Source organism: Meleagris gallopavo, chromosome 4, assembly GCF_000146605.3.
Source record: "Meleagris gallopavo isolate NT-WF06-2002-E0010 breed Aviagen turkey brand Nicholas breeding stock chromosome 4, Turkey_5.1, whole genome shotgun sequence".
Taxonomy (NCBI): domain Eukaryota; kingdom Metazoa; phylum Chordata; class Aves; order Galliformes; family Phasianidae; genus Meleagris; species Meleagris gallopavo.
Window position 1 is genome coordinate 54,529,264 of NC_015014.2, and position 27,335 is coordinate 54,556,598.

The 27,335-nt window shown below is 36.6% G+C and overlaps 1 protein-coding gene across 5 annotated transcripts in view; it reads left to right on the plus strand.

The window, feature by feature from the left end:
• KCNIP4 (potassium voltage-gated channel interacting protein 4) overlaps window positions 1-27,335 on the plus strand; it is a 284,967-nt gene that overhangs the window by 187,959 nt on the left and 69,673 nt on the right. The window contains exon 1 of one of the 5 annotated variants that reach the window (XM_010710337.3): window positions 9,634-10,038. The exons of 3 other annotated variants lie outside the window; for them this stretch is intronic. In XM_010710337.3, coding sequence (XP_010708639.2) covers window positions 9,927-10,038 — 112 coding nt within the window. In that variant the 5' untranslated portion in view covers window positions 9,634-9,926. Of the gene's footprint in view, window positions 1-9,633; window positions 10,039-23,872; window positions 23,951-27,335 lie in introns of those variants that run through there. One more of the 5 variants, XM_019614933.2, reaches the window with a different exon arrangement.

A 27,335-nucleotide genomic window follows, 5' to 3' on the forward strand; every position in this document is an offset into this window, starting at 1 on the left:
AAAAAAGGATTAATTATAAACCATTAATCTTTACTATGATGGTAGTGAGACACTGGAACAGGTTGCCCAGTGAGGTTGTGGATGCCCTCTCCCTGGAAACATTTAAGGCCAGGCTGGATGGAACACCTTGTGTCCCTGGCTGTAGCAGGAGGGTTGGAACTAGATGATCTTAAAGATCCCTTCCAAACTAAACCATTCTGTGATTCTATGATTAAATATACAAAGTTCATCTCCTGAGTTTGCACAGGATTGCAAGTGTTGGACTGCAACCATGAGATGAGTACCCAAAAGGAGATGAGTACTGTCTGCAAAGTGTGGACACTGTGTGGACACATCCTTTTTTTTTTTAATCAAATTATTTTTCTTCTATTTTAACAATCTTCTGCCTTGAAAGGGCCTAGTTATTCTTTCGTGTATCACAGAATTGTTTCAGTGAGAGACTGTGTGTTACTCTCATTGCTACCTAAGAATAAGTTTAAAAATAAACATTACCAAAACAAACCTCAGTTGCAGTGAGAGGATGGACTGAATTCCTGTCACACTCTTAGGGTACTTCTATTGGAAGAAAGTGCCTTAAAACTAAGGGCATTCTTAGGAATCTAGTCATAAGGGGTATGGGTATTAATTTTCATTTACTTCTGAGTAATAAGACAAAATGTAATAAACTATTTAATATTTTTTTGGTGTGTGAGGGACATTAATGAAATACTAAGACTATGACTGGCAGTCCAACTTTGTAAACCTTCTCATTTCTAATTGGGCTCCGCCTAAAAACTTTTAGTAACTAGTTTTTCCATATAGCTGTTTTGTTTAATTGGAGTGGGTCCAGCAAATAGCAGAATGGTGGGGAAGGCGGGGAAGTGCTTCTGAGGAGGTTAGAGAAATTAAAACTCATAGCCTGGTCTGCACATGAATATAGGAGGGAAATTACTCTTAATACTCTTGGACTTAGAAATGGTTGAAAAAGGCTTAAAAATTGAGCAATTTGTGAACCATGTTTTAAAACTGTCCATTTAAGAAGGAGGGATGCATGGAGGTGTCTTTTTTTTTTTTTCTTTTAATTTACATGTCAAGCATGTGAAAATGAGCTCATAATAAATAATATAAATCTAATGTACATAATGGAGTATCTGCTTATCCTAGCTGTATGGAATACAGAAGCTGTGGTAAACCCTGCAAAGTTGGCATAGAATGTTGTGGTGTCTAAGGCTTTGTTGGAAGTACAAAATAGTGTGCTTCTGTATTTTCTTGCTTCACTTATTTCAGCGTTTGGAAGAACCTCATGATGGTGCAGACTGTTGTAAATTGTAATGCTTCCTCAGGGAACAGCTGAAACCTTTCTTTTACTTAAGTGATAACAAGGCATTGTAAACTTACTGCTTTCTTCAAGGGCTTGTTTTATACTGTTGCTGTTTTCCAGGGTGCTAAAACAGCAAATCTGCTGGAGCAGATCATTTTTCATTTTGCTGCATGGACCCTCAAATATCACTGTAAGAACAAATTGTTAGCCAGGAAAAAACTGTATTAGGAACTCCAAAACATCATCATTTTATATTCTTTCTTCCAGTTCCTCCCCAATAATGATTTGCTACTTCTTTCTTTTGAGAACTAATGAGAGTCTAGCACACACAATCTTTATGTTTTCTGAAGTAAATTTTCTGAATCGTTAGTACTCTGCCAAACTCATTCTTTTGGTGGAGGCAAGATTCCTAACTGAGAGAAAAATATGAAAAACAAGGGAACAAATAAAGGCAGTGCCCTTGCTCCTTTCAGTGTGTTATATATCCTGTATATCTCCCTGATATCATCCTCTGATGAGAATCACTACTAAAATTTCTCTGAAGTAAACCCATTCACTTTTTCATTGAGACCCACACACTGAAAATGGCCTTCAGTGTCTAGGAGCAATAAGAGAACTGGTCCTAAAAATTTATTTTCTGGTCTATTTTCACAGAATGGTTAAAGCTGGAAGGAACCTCTAAGTGTCACCCCTGTTCTTGTGTTCCAGTTTGTGCTTTTTGCCTCTTGCCCTGGCACTTGGCACCAGTGAAAAGAGTCTGGCTCCATCTTTGCACCTCCCATCAGATATTTGATAAGGTGCCCTCTGAGCCTTTTCTTCTTTAGCCTGAATAGTTTCAGCTCTCTCAGCCTTTTCTCAGATGAGGTGTTCCATTCCTTGGATGATTTTTGTGGCCCTCTTCTGGACATAATCCAACAAGTTCATGTCCCTCCTGTATTGAGGATTCCACATAAGGATGCAGTGCACCAGGGGAGGTCTCACCAGCTCAGAGTAGATGGGCAAGATCACCTCCCTCGACCTACTGGCTGTCCTTCTTTTGATGCAGCCCAGGGTATGGCTGACTTTCTGGGCTGTGAAGGTGTACTGCTGGCTCATGTCCAGCTTGCCATCCACCAGTACCCTGAAATCGTTTTTGGCAAAATCGTGAGTTATCCTTTCACCATCTTGTACTGATAGTAGGGGTTGCTATGACCCACATGCAAGACATTGCATTTGGATTTGTTGAACCTCATGAGATTCTCCTGGGCCCTCTGCTTCAGCTGTCTAGATCTCTCTGGACAGCATCCTGTACCTTGGGCACATCAACCACACCGTGTGGCTTGGTGTCATCTGCAAACTTGCTGAGGGTGTACTCCATCTCACTGTTGATGTCATTGATGAAGATATTAAAGAGTATTGGTCCTGGAACTGATCTCTGAGGGGCACCACTCATCATTGATCTCTGTTCAGACATTGAGCCATTGACCAACACTCTCTGGGTACAATCCTATAACCAGTTCTTCATCCATCGAACAATCCACCCATGGAGTCCATATCATTCCAATTTGGGTAGAAGAATGTTATGGGGGACTGTGTCAAGGGCCTGAAGTCCAGATAGATGACATCAGTGATTCTTTCCTTGTTCGTTAATGCCTTTACGCCATCATAGAAGGCCAGTACATTGGTAAAGCAGAACTTGCCCTCAGTGAAACCATGCTGGTTGTCTCATATCACCTCCCTGCCTTCCACGTGCCTTAATATAGCTTTCAGGAAGATCTGTTCCATGATCTTTCCTGAGAGTGAGGTGAGGCTGGGTCATCCTTTTTACCTCTCTGAAAAATAGACGTAACATGCCTGTTTCTCAGTCACTAGGAGCTTTACCTGACTGCCATGAGTTTTGAAATATCATTGATTGTGGCTCGGGAGCTATGTCAGCCAGTTACCTCAGAACTCTGGGATGCATCTCATGGAGACTCAGAGTTATGGATGTTCAAGTTCCTCAGGTGGTCACGAACCTGATCTTTGCTAACAGCAGGAGGGGCAATCCCCCTCCTCCCACCAGTTCTCACCTTTCAACTCATCCACTTGAGGGGTCTGTGAGGGGCAGTTGCCAGTGAAGACTGGGGCAAAAAATGTGTTGAGCACCTCAGCCTTCTCCTTGTGTGTTGTTATCAGCCTGCCTCTATTGCTCACTAGGAGTTGGTACACCTTCTTGGACTTTCCTTTTCTGATTGATGTACCTGTATAAGCCTTTCTTATTCTTATTTGAACCCCTTGCCAAGTCCAGTTCAAGCTGGGCCTTGACCTTCCTGACCCAGTCCCTACACACCCTGGCAGATTCCTGTACTCCTTTCAGGGTACCTTTCCCTGCTTGCACTGCCTTACATATGTCCAACTGCCTTCTAATAGTTACATTATACTGTAGTTCTACAATGTAAAAATACATTTATATTTACAAACTTGGTAGTGACAATTCCTACTACTGCAATATCAAGGGTGAATTAATGTAAAAAGTAGAACAGATCTATGGGCTGAGGATGTAGTCATCTAATTTAGAGATAATTTAGTTTGCCAAGTAAGCCAGTGGGCCTTGCAGTAAAACAAAGCAGAATTGGATTACTTACTATTATTAAATGTAATTTAACCTTGTTTAGAAAAGAAATGGTTTCTCTCTAATGCTTTGCTAAAGTTTTATAAATTAAAATGCTACTGTTACTCCCATGGCCAATCTGTTTAATTTACAATTCACTTGTGCAGTATCTACTTGAAGAATAATTATATAACAAGTTATAACAATTAATTTTATAGGAAAATGAAACCACCTGTAGCTGTTATGTCACAGGAGAGAGTTTGGTAATGTTTTTCTTTTGGGATTCTTTTCAATTCTTGCTTTCAGATCAGTAATAGCCGCAGTCCTTTGATTTAGATCAAAGCAAGAACACAAGCTTCCAGGAGCATGTGAGAGTCAGGTGAAAACAAAGAAAATGATAATAATAATAAAACCCCATAAAAACTCCATAGCCTAGAGTGAGACTACTAAAATGAGGAAATCAACTCTAGATGTTTATAGCCACGACATTATTTTAGTGTAATTTACTTCAAAGTATGAGACCAAGTAATCAGCATCTTGGATATCATATTTTCTCCCTTGATTATAAACCAAAGATATCTTTTCTATACACATGTTGATCTATTATTTTCTTTTTAACTTTCTCAGACTATATCCACTTACAGTCTTTAAAGATGTAGGTCAGTTAGTGTAAATATTAAAGATGATATATGAAATCTGAGAAATTTCATTTTAGGTAATGACATTCTGCATAGGTCTTCTGTCTAGAGAAAGTTTTTTTTGCAATTTTGGTAGGATAAGTAATCTGCTACTGCAGTTTTATTCTTTTCAGTAGCTGCAGCACTGTAGAGGTAAACAAAGTAATTTTGTATATTAGCCTCATTTTTTCTAAGCATTTTATGAAATTACGTAGTATTGTGTGTTTATCTATAGCAGCCTATGCAGAAGTTGCTACATTCAGAAGTATGAATTCTTTTACCCTGAATGTAATTCTTGAAAGGATCTGTGTAAATTAATCACTTCTCCTAAATCCCAGAATATTTTCTTCTGGCAACAGTTTTTTCTTTAGATCTAAGGTTTTTGTGTTGAAAACTGAAGATTATTGCCTATGAACAGATATCTTACTAGCTAGCTAATAGGAGGATTAAATTCATTGTCAGCCAGATAACTTGCCTAATAAACTCACACCTGACCTCAACAAGAATTTGAAGATTATGAATTCAGCTGACCTGCACATAAGTGTCCTTCCTGTGTTTATTTCATAGTTTCTTTCTCTTCTGACTGACTGGCATTTCCCTCTGGAAAAGAGTAGAAAGAAGGAGAACTAATTAATACTTTTTTTTCTTTCTTGTCAACTGTTTTCCTTTTCAGACAGTTTTAGGAAAAAGTACCAAATAGTTTCTAATGAACTATTACTGCTAGCCAATTAAAGCTTCTTCCCCTCTGTAAATTGCTTCTAATACTGGGCAAATGCATTCATTTGAGGAAAACAGTATAATTCAAGTCAATTAACAAGTAATGATATATTCTCATCATTAAAATTATTTTCAGTTTTAGTCAGCTCCAATCTAAATTAGACAATAGCAGATATAGAATGTCCACATAGAAAAGAAAGGGAAATCAAAGTATAAAGAGAGCCCTTCTTTTTGAGACAGTTTACAAGCAGATGTTGAAAAGAAAGTACAGTGGAAAAACACATAAATTAATTCAATGTATTTTAGATCAGATATGTATTCTTATTTTTCTACTGTCATGTATAAAAGTCAGAAATTGAATAGAAGAATTTTCAAATGATAATCAAAACTCCTTGTAAAATTAAAGTTGTAAAATAAAATTTCATATTTTTACTGTGTTAATTACACTGTCAGCCTGTAGTTAAAAGATAAGAATTTACTGGAATTAAACTAGATCACCAAGGTACTTAAGGGTTATAGGATAATACCTGATAATTTTGAAAGTACTGTTTAATCATAACAATTATAGGGAAAGTTTATGCCTTAATACACAAATAAAAGAATTACTAGTTATCTAGAAATTCTTAATATTTCAAAAGTTTATTCCTTTGTATACTATTCATAGTGCCCTACATGTTATTCTGAAGCATTTGCCCTTTAGTGATGTGTCAAATTGGGTAGTTTTTGATTTTAGGTTTTTTTTTTTTTTAATGGTAGATCTTACCTGCTTTGAAATTATTAAAATTTAGTTTCCCACACATAAGCTTTATAAATAACATTTCCAAGCATTTAGAAATACACAGCAATCAGATCTTTGTCTCTAATACAATCATATTTCATATTTGCTTCTTCCTATATGGAGAGTATTCTATTTAAAGTAGTGTAGTCAACAATTAATCAGGATAGTTTGTAGAAATATTATGCAAGAACTCCATAACTGGATTCCATTTCAGAATTCCCTGAGGATTTTTACTTCTAGAGAGAAGACACCTTCTACAGTGCTTCAATGCACGTTTCTCTTCTCTACTTACTTAGGGAGAAAAACATGTACTTAACCTTGCACAGATAATCACCAGTGGATAGAAAGAGGAGGTGGCAGATCCATAGTCAGGTTCTCTACTCCAGCCTTTGAGAAGCACCATTCTTTGTCATGCATCACTTTGCAAGATGTACTCCTCTGTTGCTATAAAGCAGCAGATCAACCTAATGATCTATTTTTCTGTGGGGATCCATTAATAATTTGGAGCGTTCTGTATTGCAGTTTAGGTACCGATGTGCTTATGCTTTCTGATAATCGTTCAGTAAACCCTCAGGGTGGTAGTGTCTGAGTTTCAGGCAAACATTAAAGTTTCTGCTTCAAATCTTCTTGGAGAAGAATTTATAGCCAGTGGAATTTGCACTATTTAGATGTGATAGCTTTCTATCAATTCTGCAGTGTTGACACGGGGTGGTTTTTTTTTGTTACAACTTATTGAAGAATCACTAGGAAGCTTATGCAAAGTTATATATTGCTAAGTCAGCACCAGAATGCATCACAATGTCCAAAATGGAAGAGGGAATTAAAGAATGATAACGAGCCAGAGCAATGCTTGGATATCATAAACTGTCTGCTGATGTTTCATTGCTTCATGTAAAGGATGGTGTTTTCCTTCATATCCTGGAGAGGGCGTTGATAAAAAATTTCCTTTACTTTTAACAGCTTTTAAAATTTATTTATAGCGTCAATACAGGCAACCCATATGGACTTATAATAGAAATATTTTTAGAAATATTGCTCAAAATATGAAGTGAGAGGTAAAAGTTAAACTTGGCTATGAATTTAGGAAGTGATCAGAATATGAAGATGTAACTCATTTAACTAAATTTTATGATCTCTTTGTTCAAGACTGATTTCATTTTCAAATGCTTTGAGGCATGGTATTTTTTTTTTTTTAATTTTTTAATTGAATGACTTTAGAAGAATTCACCTCTGTAAGTTACTCTGTTATTTGGATGTGTTGCATGGAGTATTGAAAGACACATTTTGTACATAGCTTCCTTTTTCCTTTCCACATTGTTGATTCCTGCTTCACTTTTCAGAGCTAAGTATTGGAGAATCACAAAGTCTCTGTGTGTTTCTACTCTCATTTTTTTTTTTTTTTAAGCATGTAATTTTGGAAGTAATTAATCAATTAAATTAGTAAACAATTTATTTTTTTAAAAATGTCTCTGTGTCTCATTTGCAGAACAGACAGAATTGACCCCCAAAACTCTGAAAAATTGTAATCTCTGGCCCTTTTATTTTTTGGGAGACATTTAGTTCTCTTTCCTTGTGTGAAGACAAAAAACAAAAGACTGGTTATGTCCAACACTTCCTGCTGGGTGGCTTTCAGTGATTAGAAGAGCTTCTGCTCCCATTTCTTCTCCCAGAAGTGGACTACTGCTAGGATGTAGACCAACAAATTTCTCAATTTTAATCATTTTCCTGATGTAATTTATTAATCTCTAAGGCGTCTCTCACTATTATATTGTGATTCCTTTCATTATATTAGGATTGTTGTTTCTTTAAATTCTGTAAAACAACGTGTTTCAAAGTTCCCAACTTGGGATCATTTTGAGCCCTGAAATACTCTGAATGGTTGGCCATGCTACAACTTTTGAGAAAACGAAGAAATTTTGTGACAAGATAAAAAAAGATAAAAGAAAATGGTAATGAAAAGAAGGAGAAAACATAGATGAGATTAAGATAAACAGATTAGAGCCTTAAAATGGGAAGATTATTGAGAGTATTTAGAAATTTAAAAGAGGTAAGAAAATAGTACTTTTTTTGAAAAGGAACAGAACTTTACATGAAAATAGATTAAATACTGATAATACAAGGAAAATGCAGATGGGGTCACTGAATTGGGCTGGATATCTTTTAATTGTGTGCCTTCCTACTAAAAATCATTAGCTTTACTGATGAATAGGAAAAGAAACTGATTTTCAGTTTCAGAGCATGTGTAAATAATTAGAACTCATGACATTTTAGTATTAAATATCTAGAACGGTGAAATCAGAGAATATTGTTGCTATGTATTGCATAGACATAACCTAAAAAGAACTGTAGTAAAAATGTGATTTCCCAATAAGTAAAAGTATTCAGCTTCTAGAGCCCTGTCTATAGGTAAAAAATATGTGATTTGTTATTGTAATTCAATAGAGATAGCCTTCAAAGAAAAACAAAAAAATTGGTTGTCAATTGGAAGTTGTAGTGTTTTTTTTTGTAGTAGACCATTAAAAGATCATTAATGTTTCAATTCCAGAATTAAAATGTAATAGTTTTCTGACCAAAAGTAAAAGTTCCTAAGCTTCTCAAGAAAATATTAAGAGTTGTTTTGAATGGAAAGTGTTAAGTCATCTAAGATTAGCAGTCACTTTCACCCCTCATTTAAGAGATTACTTTCAGTGTTAGAACCTTTAGTAAAATTATATTTTTCTGAGTTCCCTTTGCTTCATGCTAGTGCCTTGTAAACTGGTGGGCACAATTTAGTTAAATGGTTTCGGCAGGCACCACACTAGCATTTAGGGCTAACCTTACACGTTTACACATGTGCTGCATAAATGCTTCAGAGCTTATTATTTACACTGGCTACTCTCTTGGTAGTCATGTTAATAAACACAGGGCAATTAATTTTATACAGATTATACAGTAAATCAGCTGGTATCGTAAGCCTCTTTTCTTTTCCCCCTGATGCATTGCCTGGGCAACATCTTCCCAGTAGCTGTTGAAAATGCCTAATTCCCCTGTCTATGAACCAGTTTGTGGTTCGGCACTTCTAGGTTCTTGTTCTTAGACAGAAAAGCGCTGTTTTGTTCCTCAATCAATAAATAAAACATTCTTCCTGGCTGCAGCATGGGGATTTGGGCAGTGCATGTCTCCTTGACACCACTATATTTTGCTAGCTCTGGGCACTGATCGTGCTGACATGCATTTCTTCAATTTTCAATCTTATTTCCACTAAAGATTCTAATTAAATACTGGTGATGCATAAGACAGTGGGGACAGTGCTTCCCTGCACATTACATCTTTTGATGCAGAGGGCAGGGATTTTCTGACATGCAGCATTCAGCATGTGTGAGATGTCTGTCTCTAGTAAACTGTCATCTGTCACATTTAACCAAACTTGTGCTAAAATAAGCTGGGAAAAAACTGCAAAGCTCAGGGAGAATTGCAAAGCCTGGGTCCGGAAGCAGTGGAGCACAGAGAGCTGACAGCAGCGTGCTCCCTCGTGCAAGTTCTTAGGGAACGTTTCTTCTTGGCACTGGCACAGCAAAGTCTGCACTTCTGGCACAGATGTTCCTACAGCAGCTCTGAAGTAAGGCTGCTTGCTGGATACCATGCCATGCCCGGGGGTTAGTGGTCCACCTCAGCCTCTCAAATTGACTCACCTCTGATGAAATCCAGTACTTAAAGAAACAAGAGATGTGGGGCTTTAGCTGATAATTCCGTCTCAGCTAGGGTGGCTGGTGAACTGACACAGCCCAGCGCAACGTCGCTTGGCACCGCTGCAACTTTCTTCAAAGCAAACTGTTGGTAAAATCTTCTTGTTTCCCTCTGATCGCAAGCTGGTGTGACAACTGGAATGATTTGCCTGTTGGAAGAATGTTGACTCTAGAGTGGGAGTCGGAGGGACTGCAAACAGTGGGTATTGTTGTGATTATATTTGCATCTCTGAAGCTGCTTCATTTGCTGGGACTGATTGATTTTTCTGAAGGTAAAGTGGTCACTCGCAGTTTGTGCTGTTTCTAGGTGTGGTGTCTGATCTGCTAAAATAGACTTAGAGAGCATCAGGTTTAAAAGCTGTGAAATGAAAATGCTTGGAAAGAGAAAATAGCAGTCAGACTAAAAATCTAATATTGTTCCTGCTGCTTTTACTTTGTTATTGTAAAACAGGAGTAGATGCTAGTTAGATGCTAGCATCAGGTTGGAATTTTACAAAGAATTAAAAAGGATGAAAGCAGAGAACGTAGCATTTATCTGTCAGTTGCTTTGAAAGCTGTTCACTGCTAGACAACTTGGTGCATTAAGTGAATCTTAGCTCAGTTCATGTTTATAACACTGTTTTTTCTGATTTATGCATTTAGAGGTTTGATCTGACTTTGTATCTGTGTTTTAGATCAGTTTCATAGATAAATGTAAAACACCATTATTAGGATAAGTAATATAGGTACAGCTTTATGAACAAATCTGCCTTATACTTTCCCAAAAAAGTAAAGCATATATGCCAGTTGTGTATATATTATACCCATATACATATAATTAAGATATGTTTTTCAATTCCTGTTTGTTTGCTCAGATTCCTGTCTGCTCCCTATTGTATGGATCATATAATTTCATCTACTCTCAAAGAGGACTTCACAGTAATTTTAATAGGAATTTTATCTCTGTACAAATAGTGTGGTTTTTAATACCTGTTTTGTTGAAATAGACTGTTTCAGCTTAATTGTTAATGAGATTTTGTGAACTTTTGAACAAAATTTCTTAGTGGGTACTGCTGTAGTAAACAGAAACCATTCACTCACTAAAACATTTGCTTGGGAAAATACTTGCTTTTCTCAGTGTGTTAGTATGTGTGAACAAAAAACAATCCTTTTTGCTGTGCAATTGCTTTCAAGTCAGAAAAAGGTAGCCAAGGAGAGAGCTCCAGTTTTCTGAAACATTAAGTTTTCGTCATGGAATAGGATCTTTGATGGATGCAGATTCACATCATCACCTCATAAAATCGTTCGGTGTGCTGATAAAATGTGAAATCTTTAACACAGCACTTTTATAGTTATTGAACTATTGAAATAAATAATCCTTAAAAGCATATGTGGAGAGAATATATAACAGTTTCTATGTTTCTATGTAATGTATTTGTTATGGAATTAAGGTATTTTTTGAATTCTAAACAGTAATTTTTTCATGATGCACACTTTTTATTTCTTCATGCTCTTCATGTGTAGCATTTTTAGCACCTAAAAATTCCTCTTATTTGTTAACTTCTACTTCATTGTGTGTGGTAAGGTAACAATTTATAGGCAAATAATTATAATGCACCTTTTTTAGCAGATATCCCCTTCTTAACTTTTCACAGAATTATATTAAGTCTGGAAAATGCTTCATGTAATTTCAACTATATCACCTTTCAATAAATAAATAAATAAATAAACCAAAACCATCACCAGAAAACCGTTAAACATTATAGTGATTTTAACATAAGTGTAAGTTGAACTGAGTATCAACTGAAATCTAACTTTCTCTGCTAATATGGCCATTATCTACATTTTTCCTTACATGATAATATAGTAATTTCATTCAAATATACCTAGTATCATAAAACAACCCTCTAAATGTGAAAAGATTAAATATTACAAAGTACTGTGGGTATATTAAGAACATCTTCAGCGTGAATAGCTCCATTGTCTCAGAGGATTTCTAGTTCCCCTAAGGCTGATATGGTCTATTTAACTCTTCCACGCTGGGGTGCTGCCATTACCATTAAACAAGAATTCTGCCCCAGATGACGAAGGATTGTCTATAAGATGGTCAGAACAAGTGGCTTGTTGTTCCGACCAGGCCAGGTTTGCTGTTGATGTGCAAAGATGATTGAATGGTCAAGGTTGATCTTGAAATCAAAATGGGCATTGAGCCCTCCCCACCTACCCCATAGTGGCTGAAACAAATCTTCTGTAGGTAGGCTTTCCTATATCTTAATGTACTTGTCTTAATAACTCAGATATATTGACTTATGTCAAAAATATCACTGATAGAGAGTCCCAATGTTTGCCAATAAAGGGCACGGAATACAGATAAATGACAAATCTTTAGTTGCTAATATGTTAATGCTCCACAGATTTTACTGAGGCTGTGACGATGTTTTATCCAAGTTTCTACCAGCAGAATAGGAAACTGCAGCAGCTTGTTTATTGTTTATTTTTATAGTTATTTACAGCGTGGTACAAACTACTGTTTTTTCTATGTAAGCACTTTCAGATTTATATTTAAAAAGAAAAGATAAAATAGTATTATGCTCATGGAAAAAAACTCTTCTTCAATTCAACAATGGGAAATATTTTACCTATTATGATTCTTCCTCAGATATCTCTCCTGCAAAAGTGTTTTCAGCTGTCACTCAATGTGCTGTAGTGGACAGCCATCCTCTTTACGCAGGGAAAGGGGTTATGGTGATCAAGAGCTTGACTGCCCAAACTCCTCCATGGGAGCATTAGATGAAGCCAGGCAATCTGCACAGTTTTATTACAGTGTTCAGTGTTTGACGGGGCAGGGCATCTGACTTGATCCTCTATTCTTATCTAGAGAACATCTTCTGCTACTTCATCCCTCTTCTACTTTCCAATAATCAGAAAAGGTAGACCAGAATGAGAGGGAAGCTGATTTCACTGGTGCCAACAATCTCCTTCAGTTATAAGCACTGAATTGAATTAATACCACTTTTACTGTGAGAGTGAAAATCTCCTTTTCCTCTCCTTCTGTTACTTTGAAAGAGGTTTGATGCTGATCAATATCTTCCCTCCATCTTCCTTGCCTGAAGCTTTTGCTGCTGGGTGAGTTTTTGCTTTGATATTCAGCTGTAAGGGGCGCACAGTAAGGAGTTCGTAAGTGGAACCAGAGGATCAGTGCACCAGACAGAGGGAATGAATCTTCCAGAAGCTTGGAGGGGAGAGACTGGAAAAATGAAAAATTCATTTTATTTATATTTGTGTGCAGAGAATATTTGTCATGTGGTAGCAATTTGGGAAACTATATAAATACTGTTAGCAATGTTATGTGTGTCAGGGGGCTGTGTAAACAAAGCTGTTAATGAGACAAACTTTGTGCTTCCTCCTTCACTATGCATTCATTATGCTTTTAAGTATAACACATCATATAGAAATATTTTGTGAACATAACCAACCAACGTTGTAATCTATTCCACACCCTACTATTCCCACTCTTTTGTTTCCACTGAGTTCTGTTTTCAGAGCTTGCTGTTATCTTTTAAGTGCTTATTCAGGTATATGTTTGATGTGTGAATGGCCAACAGCTTTATACATCTTTCAAGTGAATGAAGGCTTGGTAGAACTACTTGAGACTCAGTTTCTCTTTTGGTGATGCAATAAGAAGTGCTATTCACTTACAGTTATCAGGGAACATACTTGGTTGTAAAGTCAGTTTTGAGAGTAAACTGAGGATTGCTGTGGTTAGAATCTGGAAATAGGAGAGGGAGTTACATTCTTTAAGTAAGGTTAGTTGTCTGTCTTTTAGATGGAACGATACAGAAAGACCAATTTTTCTTTCTATTTTGGATAGGCAGAAGTCCAGAAGTTGTGTCAGTGCATTTGAGCTGATTTGTTCTGTCACACTAACATGCTGAAATGTGTCCTCTTTTCTATCTGTTCTGGACTCCCAAAGCACAGGGAAGATAAGCTTAGGTCTGTCTGCAACCATCTGTGTTAACATGTTGTAAGCTACCCTTACAGTTTAGCAAAAACGGGAAGGTTTAAAATATTGCCTCGAGTTCAGCATTACTCTCCCCTTGTCGTAAATGAACGATATAGGGAAAGATATACTGCCCACAGATGATTCTCCATTCCTTTGTGCTTTTCTATGAAAAAGGTCTCAAAAAAGAAAGTGAGTTTTCACGTGAAATAACTTTGTTTAGATGTGACTGATAAAAATTATCTGAATTTGCATCTTCCATTAACTGGTGGCTGTGCAGGGCAGGCTGAAACTTACTGAACCTTGTAACAAACTGTTACGTCTTACTCAGGGTAGTTGAACATGTTCTATTTTCACTTCAGTTTGCCTCAAAAACTAGGTTTTCCTAGACTGGGGAGCATGATTGCATTTGGGAAGTATCATCTTAACTGAGGCTGTCATGTTCTTGTACAGTAAAAAAATAATCATAACATAATTGTATTGAAACTGAGGGTTTTGTTTTGCTTTGCAGCTGTTTTACTAACTTTCCTATGTCGACCAATGGTAAGATGTACAAATATAATTCATTTGATAAATGAAGAGGAGCAAAATTATCCTTTTCCTGTGAAAAAACAGAGAAGTCATGCATCAGCCTATAGATTTGTTCTTACCAAACTATGAGTGAAGTGGGACGACTGAAATAGAAGTTTTAAGGGGGACCTTTTCTTTTGGAGATTTTATTATCAACTACTTCCCAAGCATTTCTTTATTAAATCTGTGTGAGGATGACTATCAGAGCATGAGCTTCTCCAGTGAAATTAATATCTGAAAACTCTGATCAGTTCAAAGTTTGGATACTGACCATGTAAAAAGTGGGAAGGTTTGCTTTAAAAGATGTCAAAAAATACATGGTGTAAACAGTCCCCTGTAAATACGACTTATGTAACCTTCACATGTGTGTTTCTGAAAGGATCAGGTATTACAATTTTTTTTGACTGTAGATAAAGCATATCTGTTCAGTGTGCACTTACCCCACTGTACTAGAAATGCTGTGTGGCACAGAATCACACAGTACATCTTCATCCTGTCTTAGGGAAGACACCTGTTGGCCACCCTGCTTTGGGAAGGCCATTCCTCTCAATTACTGGGTCCTCCTTTTGAGATCACAGCCTTGATTTTTCTGCAAAAAGATTTTCTTAGTGACACTCACTTTAGCCTGAGAAACTGACTATTTTCAAGCAGTTAGGGCAGTTTCTCTTTGTATTCCTCTCTGCAAAGACCTGGTTACTTTTGAGCATCTTCTGAATTTTCATTCAAGGAATGCTGGGTATTCATCTTAAAATCATTCAGGAGATATCTGGGTTTTTACCACCTTTCCCTACAGACTTGATCAGGCCTCTTTCTCAGGACCATTTTACTATCATTGTTCACATAGATTCTGAATACCTATTTTGAGTGCAAACACATTTGAGAAACAATTGGAATATAATTAATACCTGGAGAAGAAAAGCAAAGGACTAGGGCTTATCAGAGTGTACTATATGCATGAACTGTCACTGCCCTTCATCACACTGTTATAAGTTACTAAAACAAATAGATCCTTTACCAACAAAGGAAATCAGAAGATGAAGAAAAGAATGCCCAGAAAACACTCAGTATTCAATCATAATAGCTTTAAGAACCACTGCTGGCTAAAAAATGTACGTCATTGGAAAGGGAAGAAAGTATTTTCTCCCAGAACATAGACAAACACCTCAAAGAGAAGCAAGTAAAATATGTTTAGTATGTGTAGCAAAGACTGCATCTAATAGTGGATGCCAGGAACTTCCTACAGAATACCCTGTTACTCATTTTCTCTCTGCATGCTGCCATTGCTTCAGGCTGGTTTTAAAATATAGCTCCACATAAAGTCATTCATTTTATGATGACAGAGATTTGCTGTGACAATATATGCTTCTGAAACGTAACTACATGCAGTCAGCTGAGTTAAGGTGAGGAGAGAAAAGCATTGCTAACGTACTTTGGGCTAAGAATCTGGAAGGCTTTACTTTAGAATGTGATGTTTGCAGGCATAAATAATGATAGTCTAATGTAGCGTTAAAGAAGCAGATTAAATATGTGCAATGATAGAATGACTGAATGAAAAAAATATATATCCATAATTGTGCTTTAATGTAGGAATAATATCCTTGCCTTTGGTCTCTTGAAATCTTAAATTATCTGCTCCATCTTTGACACAATTTTCAACCAGAATTTTTTCATCTTTAGTATCAGTGAAAACACTGATAATTAAATTTTTAGATATTTATATCTCTGGGTTATGTGCAGATCTCAATGAAGCATCAAGGTCTACAAAACAGTTGAATCTGTTCCACGTAATGAGAAAATGATAACATAATTTCAAGCAATTATACTATAATTTTACTGTTCATTAGGCATTTTAGCTCATAATAAATATTCTCATGGAATTGTCTTTGAGAGAAATTGTAAAAGCAGTTATAAAGCTGAATTTGCCATGTCATCTGGACTCTCATGCTGTATAACTTGTTCATGCTACTGTAGCAGCATTAACAAGCACATACCAGACTCTTTGAGTTATAGAAAGGTAATATGCCCATCTAAAGGCTGTAGTCTATGAATGTTTTGAACTACCGTAGCAGTAGATTGATTGTATATTTGTATATATCTGTGTACATTTGTTGAAGAGAGAAATAAGATTAAATTAAGTCTTTGTGTATCAAATTTTGGCACTTTTTGGTAACTTTAAAGAGCTATGATATTCCAAAGAATCAGCTATATAATGTAAAGTCAGACAAGTTCTTAGATAGTATTTTTTATTTAATATATATATATATATATCTGTGTGTATGTGTGTCTTTATTGATCAAATTATTATTTGCCTATAAAATATTTTATTACTAAATAGTTTATATTTCCATATTAAAATAGCAGGCTGTTGGACTGATTGCATATTTTATACTTGCTTTTAAATGATAGATGGATTCCATATGTGCAGTTATCTGGTTTTCAGATGTTTATTTAAATAAACTTACCTTAAATATTTCTGAGAGACATCTGTCCATGTCCTGCTGCATTTTATTTTCAGCCTCCCACTAAGCATATAAGCACTGAATGATACCAAATTAAACAAGGCATTGTTCAGACAGCAGGGCTCTTCAAGTATGAAGGAGGGATATCGATCAAAGTTCACTGAAATGAGTCAAGTCAAGATGAAGTGCAGCAGTTGACTTTTGTGTTGCTCCCAAAGATAGTTTGTTCCTTGCTGATAAAGCTGCTGGGTTTAGAGTGGGAGAGAGGAATTAGAGGAGAGAAGCAGTGGTTGAGAAGGGAATAATAAGGTCTAGTTTACTCAGTGATCTATTGCCAAGCAAATAAGTTGCAAGGCAAGGAGAAGGCAACTCCCTGCCCTGCTTGCAGAAAAGAATAATTAGTAAAGTAAACAGTCATACATATTACATTAAAGCATGTACTTCTGTGTAAGAAGAGGAAATGCAGCATTCTGTACTTAAAAAAATAGTATTTCCCTGTGATCTAATGGAGGGCACATCACTAAGTGGTGACTGCAGACATCCACAGTGTCAAAACTGCTGGTTCATCCTGGCTGTATCTGCAAAATAAAGCTAAATTATTTAACATATGTACTAGTGGTTTTAATTCTTTCCTTTTCTCTGTATTGCAAATTTTTTAGATATCTTTGTTTCTCAGTAGAAGATGAAGTTCTAGATTCAGCACATCATCATAGAATTTGAACTAAGTCAAATTTATTAGGTTGGCATATGTATTGCAAGGTTATTTTTTTGAAGCACTAACAAGAATCCTTCCCTCAGATAGCAACAGAAGAATATATTGCACTTGAAGAGAAATGTCACTGAATCTTTCAGCAAGTGACCGGGCAGGGGTACTGTTTACACTGAAACATCTACAGTTGTGTTCCATTGTTTTTTGTTGTTACTTTTTCTCAAGAGCAGGAGTGATCATTATCCTTAGATAACCTACGTTCAGCTTTTCCCTGTATTTCTTAAATAGTTTGACTTGTTTATAACATGCTTTGTTATTTTTCTGTCATATGGGTACCAATTATCAGCACCTTCAGTTACATAATTAGAAGAATTGACACTAAATTGTTAGAAAGCTGGTTTGGCATTTGGGAACTCTCATTATAATTCTCTTCCTTTGTGACTTTAGGGTCTAGAAAATGGTGGAAATTATACTAGTTAGCTCACAAACTGTTCTGAGGGTAAGTAGATTAGAAGATGCTTCAGATGCTGGAGTAGTGAGGTCATATGAGACATATGTCTGCAGATCTCTTGTAATCACACTCTCAAAACTTGGAGCCCAAGTCTGAAATTTGATTGTATTGATAGCTACAAATAGCTTCAATTGTTTGAGATCTTTTATACATAAGCATTTCTGAATCCAACCAGAAAAGTGCTGACATTAACCAATAGCCCACTTTATTCGTTACCACTAATGACTTCTATTTTGTTGTTGAGAAAGCAGGTAGTCATATCTCAGATTCTAATAAAAAGTAGATCCAATATAAATTACTGTAAGATTTTTACTTCAGTATGGTAAGCGTCTCCTGTTGAACACCTGTATCTTTTCTTTAGCTGAGTTTCATGTTGCCTATTCTTTCTAAGCATATTTATTACAAATAATATATATTTATTTATACTTACATGTTTATATAGAATAATGGATTCCTTTGTGAGGTATGTAGTACATGTGACACATATCACATACGTAGTGAAATATATATGGCAAATAACTTCAGAATGTTTTCATTTTACGGTGTAATAAATGAAAGTAGACAGATTTGCAGGATTTCATAAATTGCAAATAACAGTAAGAAATATTTTTTGCCTTTTATTTCCTTGTATTTCAAACTACAGGCCCTATTTCTTCATCTCTCACTCATCATATACTTTTAATACAACACATCTGTAAGGTACATGGATATTTAATTTCAGCACAATATATTATTCTGTTATTAAACTGCAGAATTTTTATAGGATTCTCTTTTCCCAAAGAAATATAGGAAATATATTCCATTCTAATTTAATATTGCAATATAAATAATAAACAGTAACTTAATGGAGAATATAATATAATTTGATGTTGCAGATAGACTTTTGGAGTCATAAAATCGACAAGGATGAGATCTTCCTTGTTTTATTTCAATAATGACACAATGTGAATACTTGTTTCTCTTATATTTCAGTAATTAATAATATAATTTATATTGCTGGGGGAAAAAAAAGATCTTGTTTTCAGTTATTTCTCCCTCCTCTGGGCAATTTTTCATTCTCATTACTGGAATCACTAAACTGAGCCCAATCAATTAGCTCAGAATAATTGTTTTGGGATTGTATTCAGCCCCTGATCTTCAGATACATCAGACAAACTTTTCTGCATGCTTTTTTTTTCTCAGATGAACAAATCTAATGCACTGGACTACATAAAATTCCAGCTGATTTCTTCAGAGATGGAACATGTCCACCACTTTATTCTTTTCGAATATTATGCAACAATTGCACATTTCAAATATAGCAGTCAACACAAAAGTATAGGTTGTTTTCATATAAATACTACCAATAAATGGATGCTTCACTCTGTACCCATATATTATCATGAACTTGTGGTTCTAGCTTTTTTTCCAAATGGAGATGGAATTTCTGAAAATAGTGTTATTCCAAACTTTTGTTCAGATCTCTTTCATCTGTGCCAGCTTAAACAAGTATCTTGTGAATGCTTGAATAGAAGTGTCTGAAAAGTCATAATTAAATAAAATTCTTAGTACCAGTTTTTTGCTTTTATGAAATTTACTGATTTGTGCAATTACACATTATTTGTGTAACCGGAGGCTGTAGTCACATCCATTCCATTGGTTGTTATTTAAAAAAGCTACAGAGTGCCTGCCCAAAGGCCATACAGTTCAGGGGTTGCTTTTGTTTGTACAGATTGGGAAGCAGATGGTGAGAATACAGGTGGGTCTGGGAGCTGCAGTCTCATTTATAGTTCTCTGCTGCTCAGAAGTAGCAGCAGGTCAATATTTATGGCAGCTCACTTTTTCTTTACTCTCCAGAACATTCCTAATCAGCAGCATCTGATGGGAGGGAGAGATTCAATGCCATGCTTGCCTGAATAGACAATAGCAGGACAGAACTGCTCCTTGGAGACTCAGGTTCTGCTCACCTGAGTATAGAAAGAGGTAAATGAACTAACATGTGCATGCTACCAGATGCAAAGTCAGGTGGAGATTTTCTGCCTCTTACATGGGTCATAATCAGGCCCGGAGGCACTATAATGGAATCATTTTCGATGCAGTGTTGAACTAGAAGAATTGTGGCAGATTTCAGAAGAAACTTCTCTGAAAATCAAGCCACCTTTATTCATGACCCTGGGTTTTGGTCTGTGTGACCTAATTTATTTCCCAAACTTTGAAAATGTGGCTTAGGTGTTAGTGCTTTTTTGCATGCTATTTATCCTCAGCATAAAGTCTTTTCATTTCTTGATGGTTTTATAACTTCTAAATAGTTGTAAACATGATCAGTCTCTTCAGTGAATCCTGGCAGAACTAAAGCATGTGCAGATACTTAATTGATCAGGGTTCTGCTGGACTAAAGCAGGATATAGTGGACTTAGATGGTCAGGAAGCTGCCTGGAAACTGCATAAAACTATTCAACACTGAGAAAAGAGGTTTTATAGTTTTACTTTTTGAATAATCTCTCTCATTCTTACTTCAATAAATACAAGTCTTACCCTGCAGGCGGTAAGAAGTGTTATTTAACACCAACTGATTCACAGTGTAGTATTTCTGTACTGCACAGTTGCATGTTTCTGAGTGAAAAACATACCTAACTATAGTTTTAGTACATTAATCCGATTATAATTGAATTCCTAAATTAGAGCATTCTTTGAGCTTTAAACTGTATTTCAGAATACCTAAGATAATGTAATTCTAAATATGAATGAAAAATGAGCACTGTCTCAACTTGGATATTGTAAGCAATATCATTCACATTCTCTACTGTTTCTTTTTTCTTTTCATTTGTAGTCTTCTTGTGAAATACTTCTCTGTGTTGGAAACTTAGTTCTTAAAAAATATATATATTGAGAGACGATTTTTTCTGCAGGTCCTTCTGGCTCGTTGTGAAAAAGGGGGAAGGAAGAATAAGTTCATGAGAAATTGGGTGTTCTTTATTTTTCTCTAGTGATTGTGGAATTAAAATGACAACTCTTCACACAACTAAAATTCAGAAATCCAGAATGTGTATTGACAGAATATAGTTGTTTCATTGGATTTATTTTCTTTTTCACTTATTTAATATTTGCTTAAGATTTGATTATTATTTTACCTTTGATTCTTTATGTTCCACAAACTTGCAAAAATACTGGGAAATAGAGGAAGAAACTAAGAGCATGCACTTGAAATGTTTATGTTTCTGACCTAAGTGTATTTCTATTATGTTGATTTGTCCTCTAGACATCATAAATAGTTCACAGGAGAGTTGTTTAAGACTTAAGAGTAAAACATGAGTTGCATTTCTGCAGTGTTTCTACTTCATATCTACATAGACCTGAATCACACTCTGATTTTTCTTGCAGCTGTGTGTGATTCCTCTCATGTGGCTTTTTCTCAGTTAAACGTTCCATTTCTGAAGCACAGCTTTATGATAACAATGGAAAACTTACCTCAGTAATATATAGTAGATTCATGATTATTAATATGACCTTCTGGCTAGTATGCTTTAGAAAATCATTTATCCTCCTTGAACTACCACATCTTTAAATTTCATGTCCATCAACTGCCTGAATAATGTAAATTAATATTTCAGTAGAGTCAGGGTGGCATAGAATGTGACCAATGAAGACTGGAAATATACTGCATATTTACTTTCTGTGCCACTATTGTTCTGTTCTTTCTATAGATGTTGGGATTTTCTAAGAAACTATTGATTTCTGGAGGTAACTTATTTTAGTTGCAAATTTAACTCCCTAAAAATATCAGAATGTGATCACAATTTCAGCTAGGTATCAACTGCTGTATCTTGTTTTGTGGAAGGCCAACTGACGATAAATCTTCAATAATTATATTCATTTAACGTCTGTTATTTCTTTATGTATTTTACACCAGTCAGGTATTGCTCATTCAACAGCAGCATAGGAGATAGTCAGTAACTCTGAATGGGCTATTGTAAAATTAGAATTGAAAGCTTAGGTACATTTTTCTTTGATCACCACAGCTGTCACCCAGCAGTTCTCAGAAAACCCATCTTTGTCAATTGAGGAGGACAGGGCCAGCCTCTGAGCTTCTTAGTGACACCTTTTTTCTTGTCTTCTATGTACAGCTATGTACTGTTAAAAGTTGTTTTACTGGAGCTATAAAAAAAACCTACATTTCACAATGTCATGATAGTAGTGTTTTAATTTAATCAATAAATAGCCACAATTTTAAATGCAAATATGTGTGTAATTTGTTTCCTTATCTTCTTAAAAACAGTAGGATACTAGTAAACAGAAGAAATGAGCTCACATGTTTGTGACCTAGAAGGGTGATATTCATGAGAAGGTTGGACTGAGATTAATTGAAGTGATTCTTCAAAATGATAAAATCTGTATGATAAGTATTGGATAATGAAATAGGTGTGGGACAAAATGAAAGTGTACTGGCCTTAAACGAGAAAAGTGAGACAGAAAGAACATGTGTGCCGTAGACATCACATGACAGTCCCATACATATGCACAATATCAATCTATTTTAAAAGCTGGAGGCTGAAGACAAGTGGAGTTAAGTCAAAACAATCTCAGTATTGCTTGCAGAACCCTTCATTAGTGCTTTATAGTGTTGTTGTAAGTTGTAATAAAGAATCAGAAAAGCATCCATGAATATGAATTATCTAAGTATTGTAAATGTTAGCTAGAAAGGAGATAACATCACCAACAAAATATTAGCCCACAAACATCACTGGGGACTCTAATGGGAAAGTATCATATAAAAAGGAGGAAAAAAACAACTTAATAACCTTCTAGGATTAAACTAGTTCAATGATTTGAAGAATAAAGGTTACTATCAAAGCTAACTGAAAAAGTACAATTTGTTCCAATATTAGGCTTTTCTAGTTTTTTTAAGCATTATGTAATATAAAGCACTGCCTTACTTTCCTATAGCTATACACTGTCTCAACATATAAGGCATCACAGTACCTATTTAAAGTTGTATGTTACCCCAGAATAGTGGCTCCAAAGGATAAGCAGACCACCTACCAGTTAGCTGGAGTAAGACAGTGCCCATGATTTGGTGGTTTGAAGACAAGAATCCTCTCTACTCTCACATCCCTATATATTATCTACATTTAAAATACAAGGGCTGCTCTGAAAGTAGTGCCTCCTATTTTATTATGTGGTCCCATAACGTCAGAGGCAGATGTTGGTGGTATGGCGTTAGTGGCTGAACCTTTCTGCCAATATTCTGTTAAATTTTGTTGCCATATGATAGAGGGACAGTCTGACATGGAAGTGTATATGAAGCAGAGGTGTGTCATTGAATTCCTCCATGCTGAAAAAATAGCACCTAGTGGCCTTCATCGATGGTCTCCTTTTAATGGAGACCAAACAGAGGATTAGACCACAGTGAAGCAGTGGCTGGTACATTTCAGCACTGCTGAAATGTATGACTGCTATGAGCCAGAGTCAAAATGGCAGTTTATGAAATGGCAACATGTGAATTCCCAATGAAGAAAAAATTCAAGACACAGGTAAAGGGATGTGCACTGTCTTTTGGGATAGGAAAGGGGTGATCTTTCTGGATTTCCTGGAACTCAGACAAATCATCAGCTCTGACAGCTGTACTGCAGTGCTGACTAAGCTGAAGGCTTGAAGTTCTAGAGTTAGACCAAAGAAGAAAACAACTTCTCTCTTGAACCATGATAATGCCAGGCTTCATACCAGTTTGAAGACTGTGGAGCACACTGCCAATCTTTGCTGGCCTGTCCTACAGAATCTACCACTCAGTTCAGATTTGGAGCCTTCTGAGTTCCATTTGTTTGGGCTGATGAAAGAGGGCTGTGGGGGCAACACTGTCCTAGTAACAATGCTGTCATAGTAGTTGTGGAACAGCGGGTCCCCTCTACTGGTGCAGGTTTTTATGAGCATAGCATGCAGGCTCTTGGTCATTGCTGATGAAAATGCATAGTTAATGCTGGTGAGTACATTGAAATATAGTGTTTTGTAGCTGAGAATTTGCTCTGTCAACTGGTGTTATTACGCTTACTTTATGGAAATAAATAGGAATAATTATGAAAAATAAATAGAAAGCATTACTTTCACAGCAACCTATTTAATGTACAACAGCATGGATCAGTGATGAATGGTGTCCCCCAGGGAACAGTGCTGGGACTGGTACTCTTTAGTATCTTCATCACTGACATTGGCAGTGGGGTCAAGTGTACCCTCAGCAAGTTTGCTGATGACACCAAGCTGTGAGGTGTGGTCACCAAACCTGAGGGATGGGATGCCATCCAGAGGGACCTAGATAGGCTTGAGAAATGGGCTTAGGTGAACTTCATGAGGTTCAGCAAATCTAAGTGCATTATCTTGCACCTGGGTCAAGGCAACATCCACTACCAATACAAGCTGGGAATGGAAGGATTGAGCATAGCCCTGCCAAAAAAGACTTTGGGGTACTGGTGGATGGTAAGCTGGACAAGAGCCAGTGATGTGCCCACATGACACAGAAAGTCAGTTATACCTTGGACTGCGTCAAAGTAAATGTGGCCAGGAAGGTGAGAATGGTGATCCTGCCCCTCTACTCTGAGCTGGTGAGGCCGTCCCTGGAGCACTGCTTCCAGATGTGGAGTCCTCATGTACTGAGGAGAGATATGGACCTGTTGGAGTCCAGAGGATGGCCACAAAAATGTTGCAAGGAGTGGAAGACCTCTCCTATAAAGACAAGCTGAGAGAGCTGGAGCTGTTCATCCCAGAAAAGAAAAGGTTCCATGGTGACCTGATAGAGGCCTTTTTGTATCTACAGAGGGGCTGTAAGAAAGGAGGCAGGCTCTTGAGCAGGGTCTGGTGTGATACGACAAGGGGAAATGGTTTCAAACTAAAAGAGGTGAAATTAAGATTGGATAAAAGGAAAATGTCTTTTCTAGTGAGTGAACTGGAGCAGGTTACCCAGTAATGTGGTGGATGCCCTGTCCCTGGAGACTTTGAAGGTGATGCTGGATCAGGCCCTGGGCAACCTGATCTAGCTGTGGTGTCCCTGTTCATTGCAGGGGAGTTGGACTAGTTCCTTCCAACTCTAAGGATTCTATGATTTTTGTACCAAAGCAAATTTCAGACAGCCCAGAATTTTAGGAATAATATTTACAGTGTAATTCAAATGGACTTTGAGTTAAAAAACCTAGCTGCCGTTATTCCTTCTGCAGTATTACTTTAAATTAGGCTAATACATACTGAGGCATTTTAGTTCTTATGTTCAAATTAATGCAGTAAACCATAAGCGGGATTTTTGTTTGTTTGTTTTCTGAATAGGTATTGCGTGCAAAAGATATTTCTGAAAGAAGTATAGTTGTAAAGTTTTTCAGTATGTTTTCAAACTTGATATCTGTCTTGTATTTTTGCCCATTCTCATTTTTCTGTGAAGAACCCTTGATGATAATATTCTTTGTTGAAGTCACTGGAAGTTCAGAACAAACAAGAAATGCAGACTAAGTCCTTATTGCTATCTGCAAAATAATAATCTTCAAATAATATGAATAAATTACTATTTTTCACAGATATGTAAAGGTCAGCTCCCGCTTGCCTGTTTTTACAGAGGAAAATCTCTAGTGTTAGCTTAATAGTTCCTATTAATAATGTAGCACCTGTTTGAGAGGAGAAAAATAAATTGAATGTCAAAGGATTTTCAGACTCCTTTTCAGATGATGCACAGATTTTACTATTTACAAAATCGCATTCTGAAGATGAATCTTTTTAAGTGCCTTTTGGAAGCTTTTTTGTTTTATTTGTTGTTTTCTTTTAAGAGAGGAGTGGGGTGTTTTTGTTGATCTGTTTTTGTTGTTGTTTTTAGCACATGTATAGTAATTGAAAGACATCTTTGGCTTAAGCCTGTTCCTTAGGCAGACTGCTGTGTCACAGTGGCTGACCACTTTAATAGCTATGAAGAAATCTACCTTGCTAGGCAATTAATTTGTAGGAAAATCACCTCTTGGCTTCTTCTGCAACCTTTACTCTTTCCTTGGTCACAGTCTAGCAAAGAAAAACAGCTTAGCAAAGGTAATTGATTTTGCAGAGCTCCCACAGATGGAACATGGAGGCTGCCTCCCAGACATTCAGCCTATGGGTGGCTAAGCACCCCCTGCCAGGAGCACCATGGGTGAATCACCTCTGTCAGTTATCGTTCTCCATGATTTGGACAAACTGGATGACATCCTGACCCTGTATTACAGCAGTGGAAGAGTTTTCAGAGAGCAGCATGAGCAAATAGACTCTATTCCTTGTGTGTTGGTTTCATTTTTCATGAGCTGGTTGCAGTCTGTCAGAGTTGGGCCATGGGGATCCTCATTTTGCCACAGTAAAAGTCACCCTGTACATCTCCTGAGAGCAGCCAGCCAGTCTGATATATAATTGAATCTTACTCCATGCTCTCTCTGGAAAGCATTATTCATTTTTCCATCAGACTTTGTTACGAATTTGAGCTGTTTCAACTGATCTTACTGCCATTGTCCCATTAAGCTCTTTTAATCATTTCCCATTCTCCTGTCAATTATTTTCAATAAGGCAAACATAATTTGGACTTTTACAATTCCTTTGGCATTATCCTCCTGAAGTGCAGCTGAGTTAACATTGGTATTTTCACACTTGTCTGCATATTTTTAGAAATCAGACCTAACGATGGAATGGGAGTTTGAAATGCTGCTGAACACCAGATAGCACTTCTGTGCCATGCAGCTGATGGAGCACTTGCACTGGTTGCCTAGAGACTGGAGTCTCCTCCTTGGAGATCTACAGAAGCTGTCTGGGTGTGAGCCTGGGTACTGTGCCCTGTTATCAAGCTGGAGCAGGGGTGGGACCAGAGGGATCCAGAGGTCCCCACCAGCCTCAACCATTCTGTGAAATCCTGCTGGATAGGGTGTTACAAAACAGTATGAAACAGTTCCCATTTCAGAGTAGCGGAGATTTCAGTTGTATCAGAATCTGAAATATGGGAAGGCAAAAAAGTTACTAGGAACATTGGTTAAGACTTCTCAAGAATGAGATTTTACATGTTTTATGTTTTACATAGCAGCATAAGCTGTATTTCAGAAGGTTCTTGCCAAGCTGCTTTCTTTCTAGCAGTGCTCCCCTGCAGGATTTTATTTTATTTTTTACATTTTCTAATCCAGATTCTGTTTCCTATTGATCATTAATAGTATTTTCAGTGCTTTCCCACTGTCTTCTAACTGGAGATTTTCAAACTACTACTTCATCCAGTCCAGTTCTTGTCTGTGGAACATTTAATGTGGGCAGCCTCTCCTCCTTGCTGTCTACATTTCATTCTCTGCTCTCAATTCATATTACAAACACAACCCTAACCTAAGGTTACA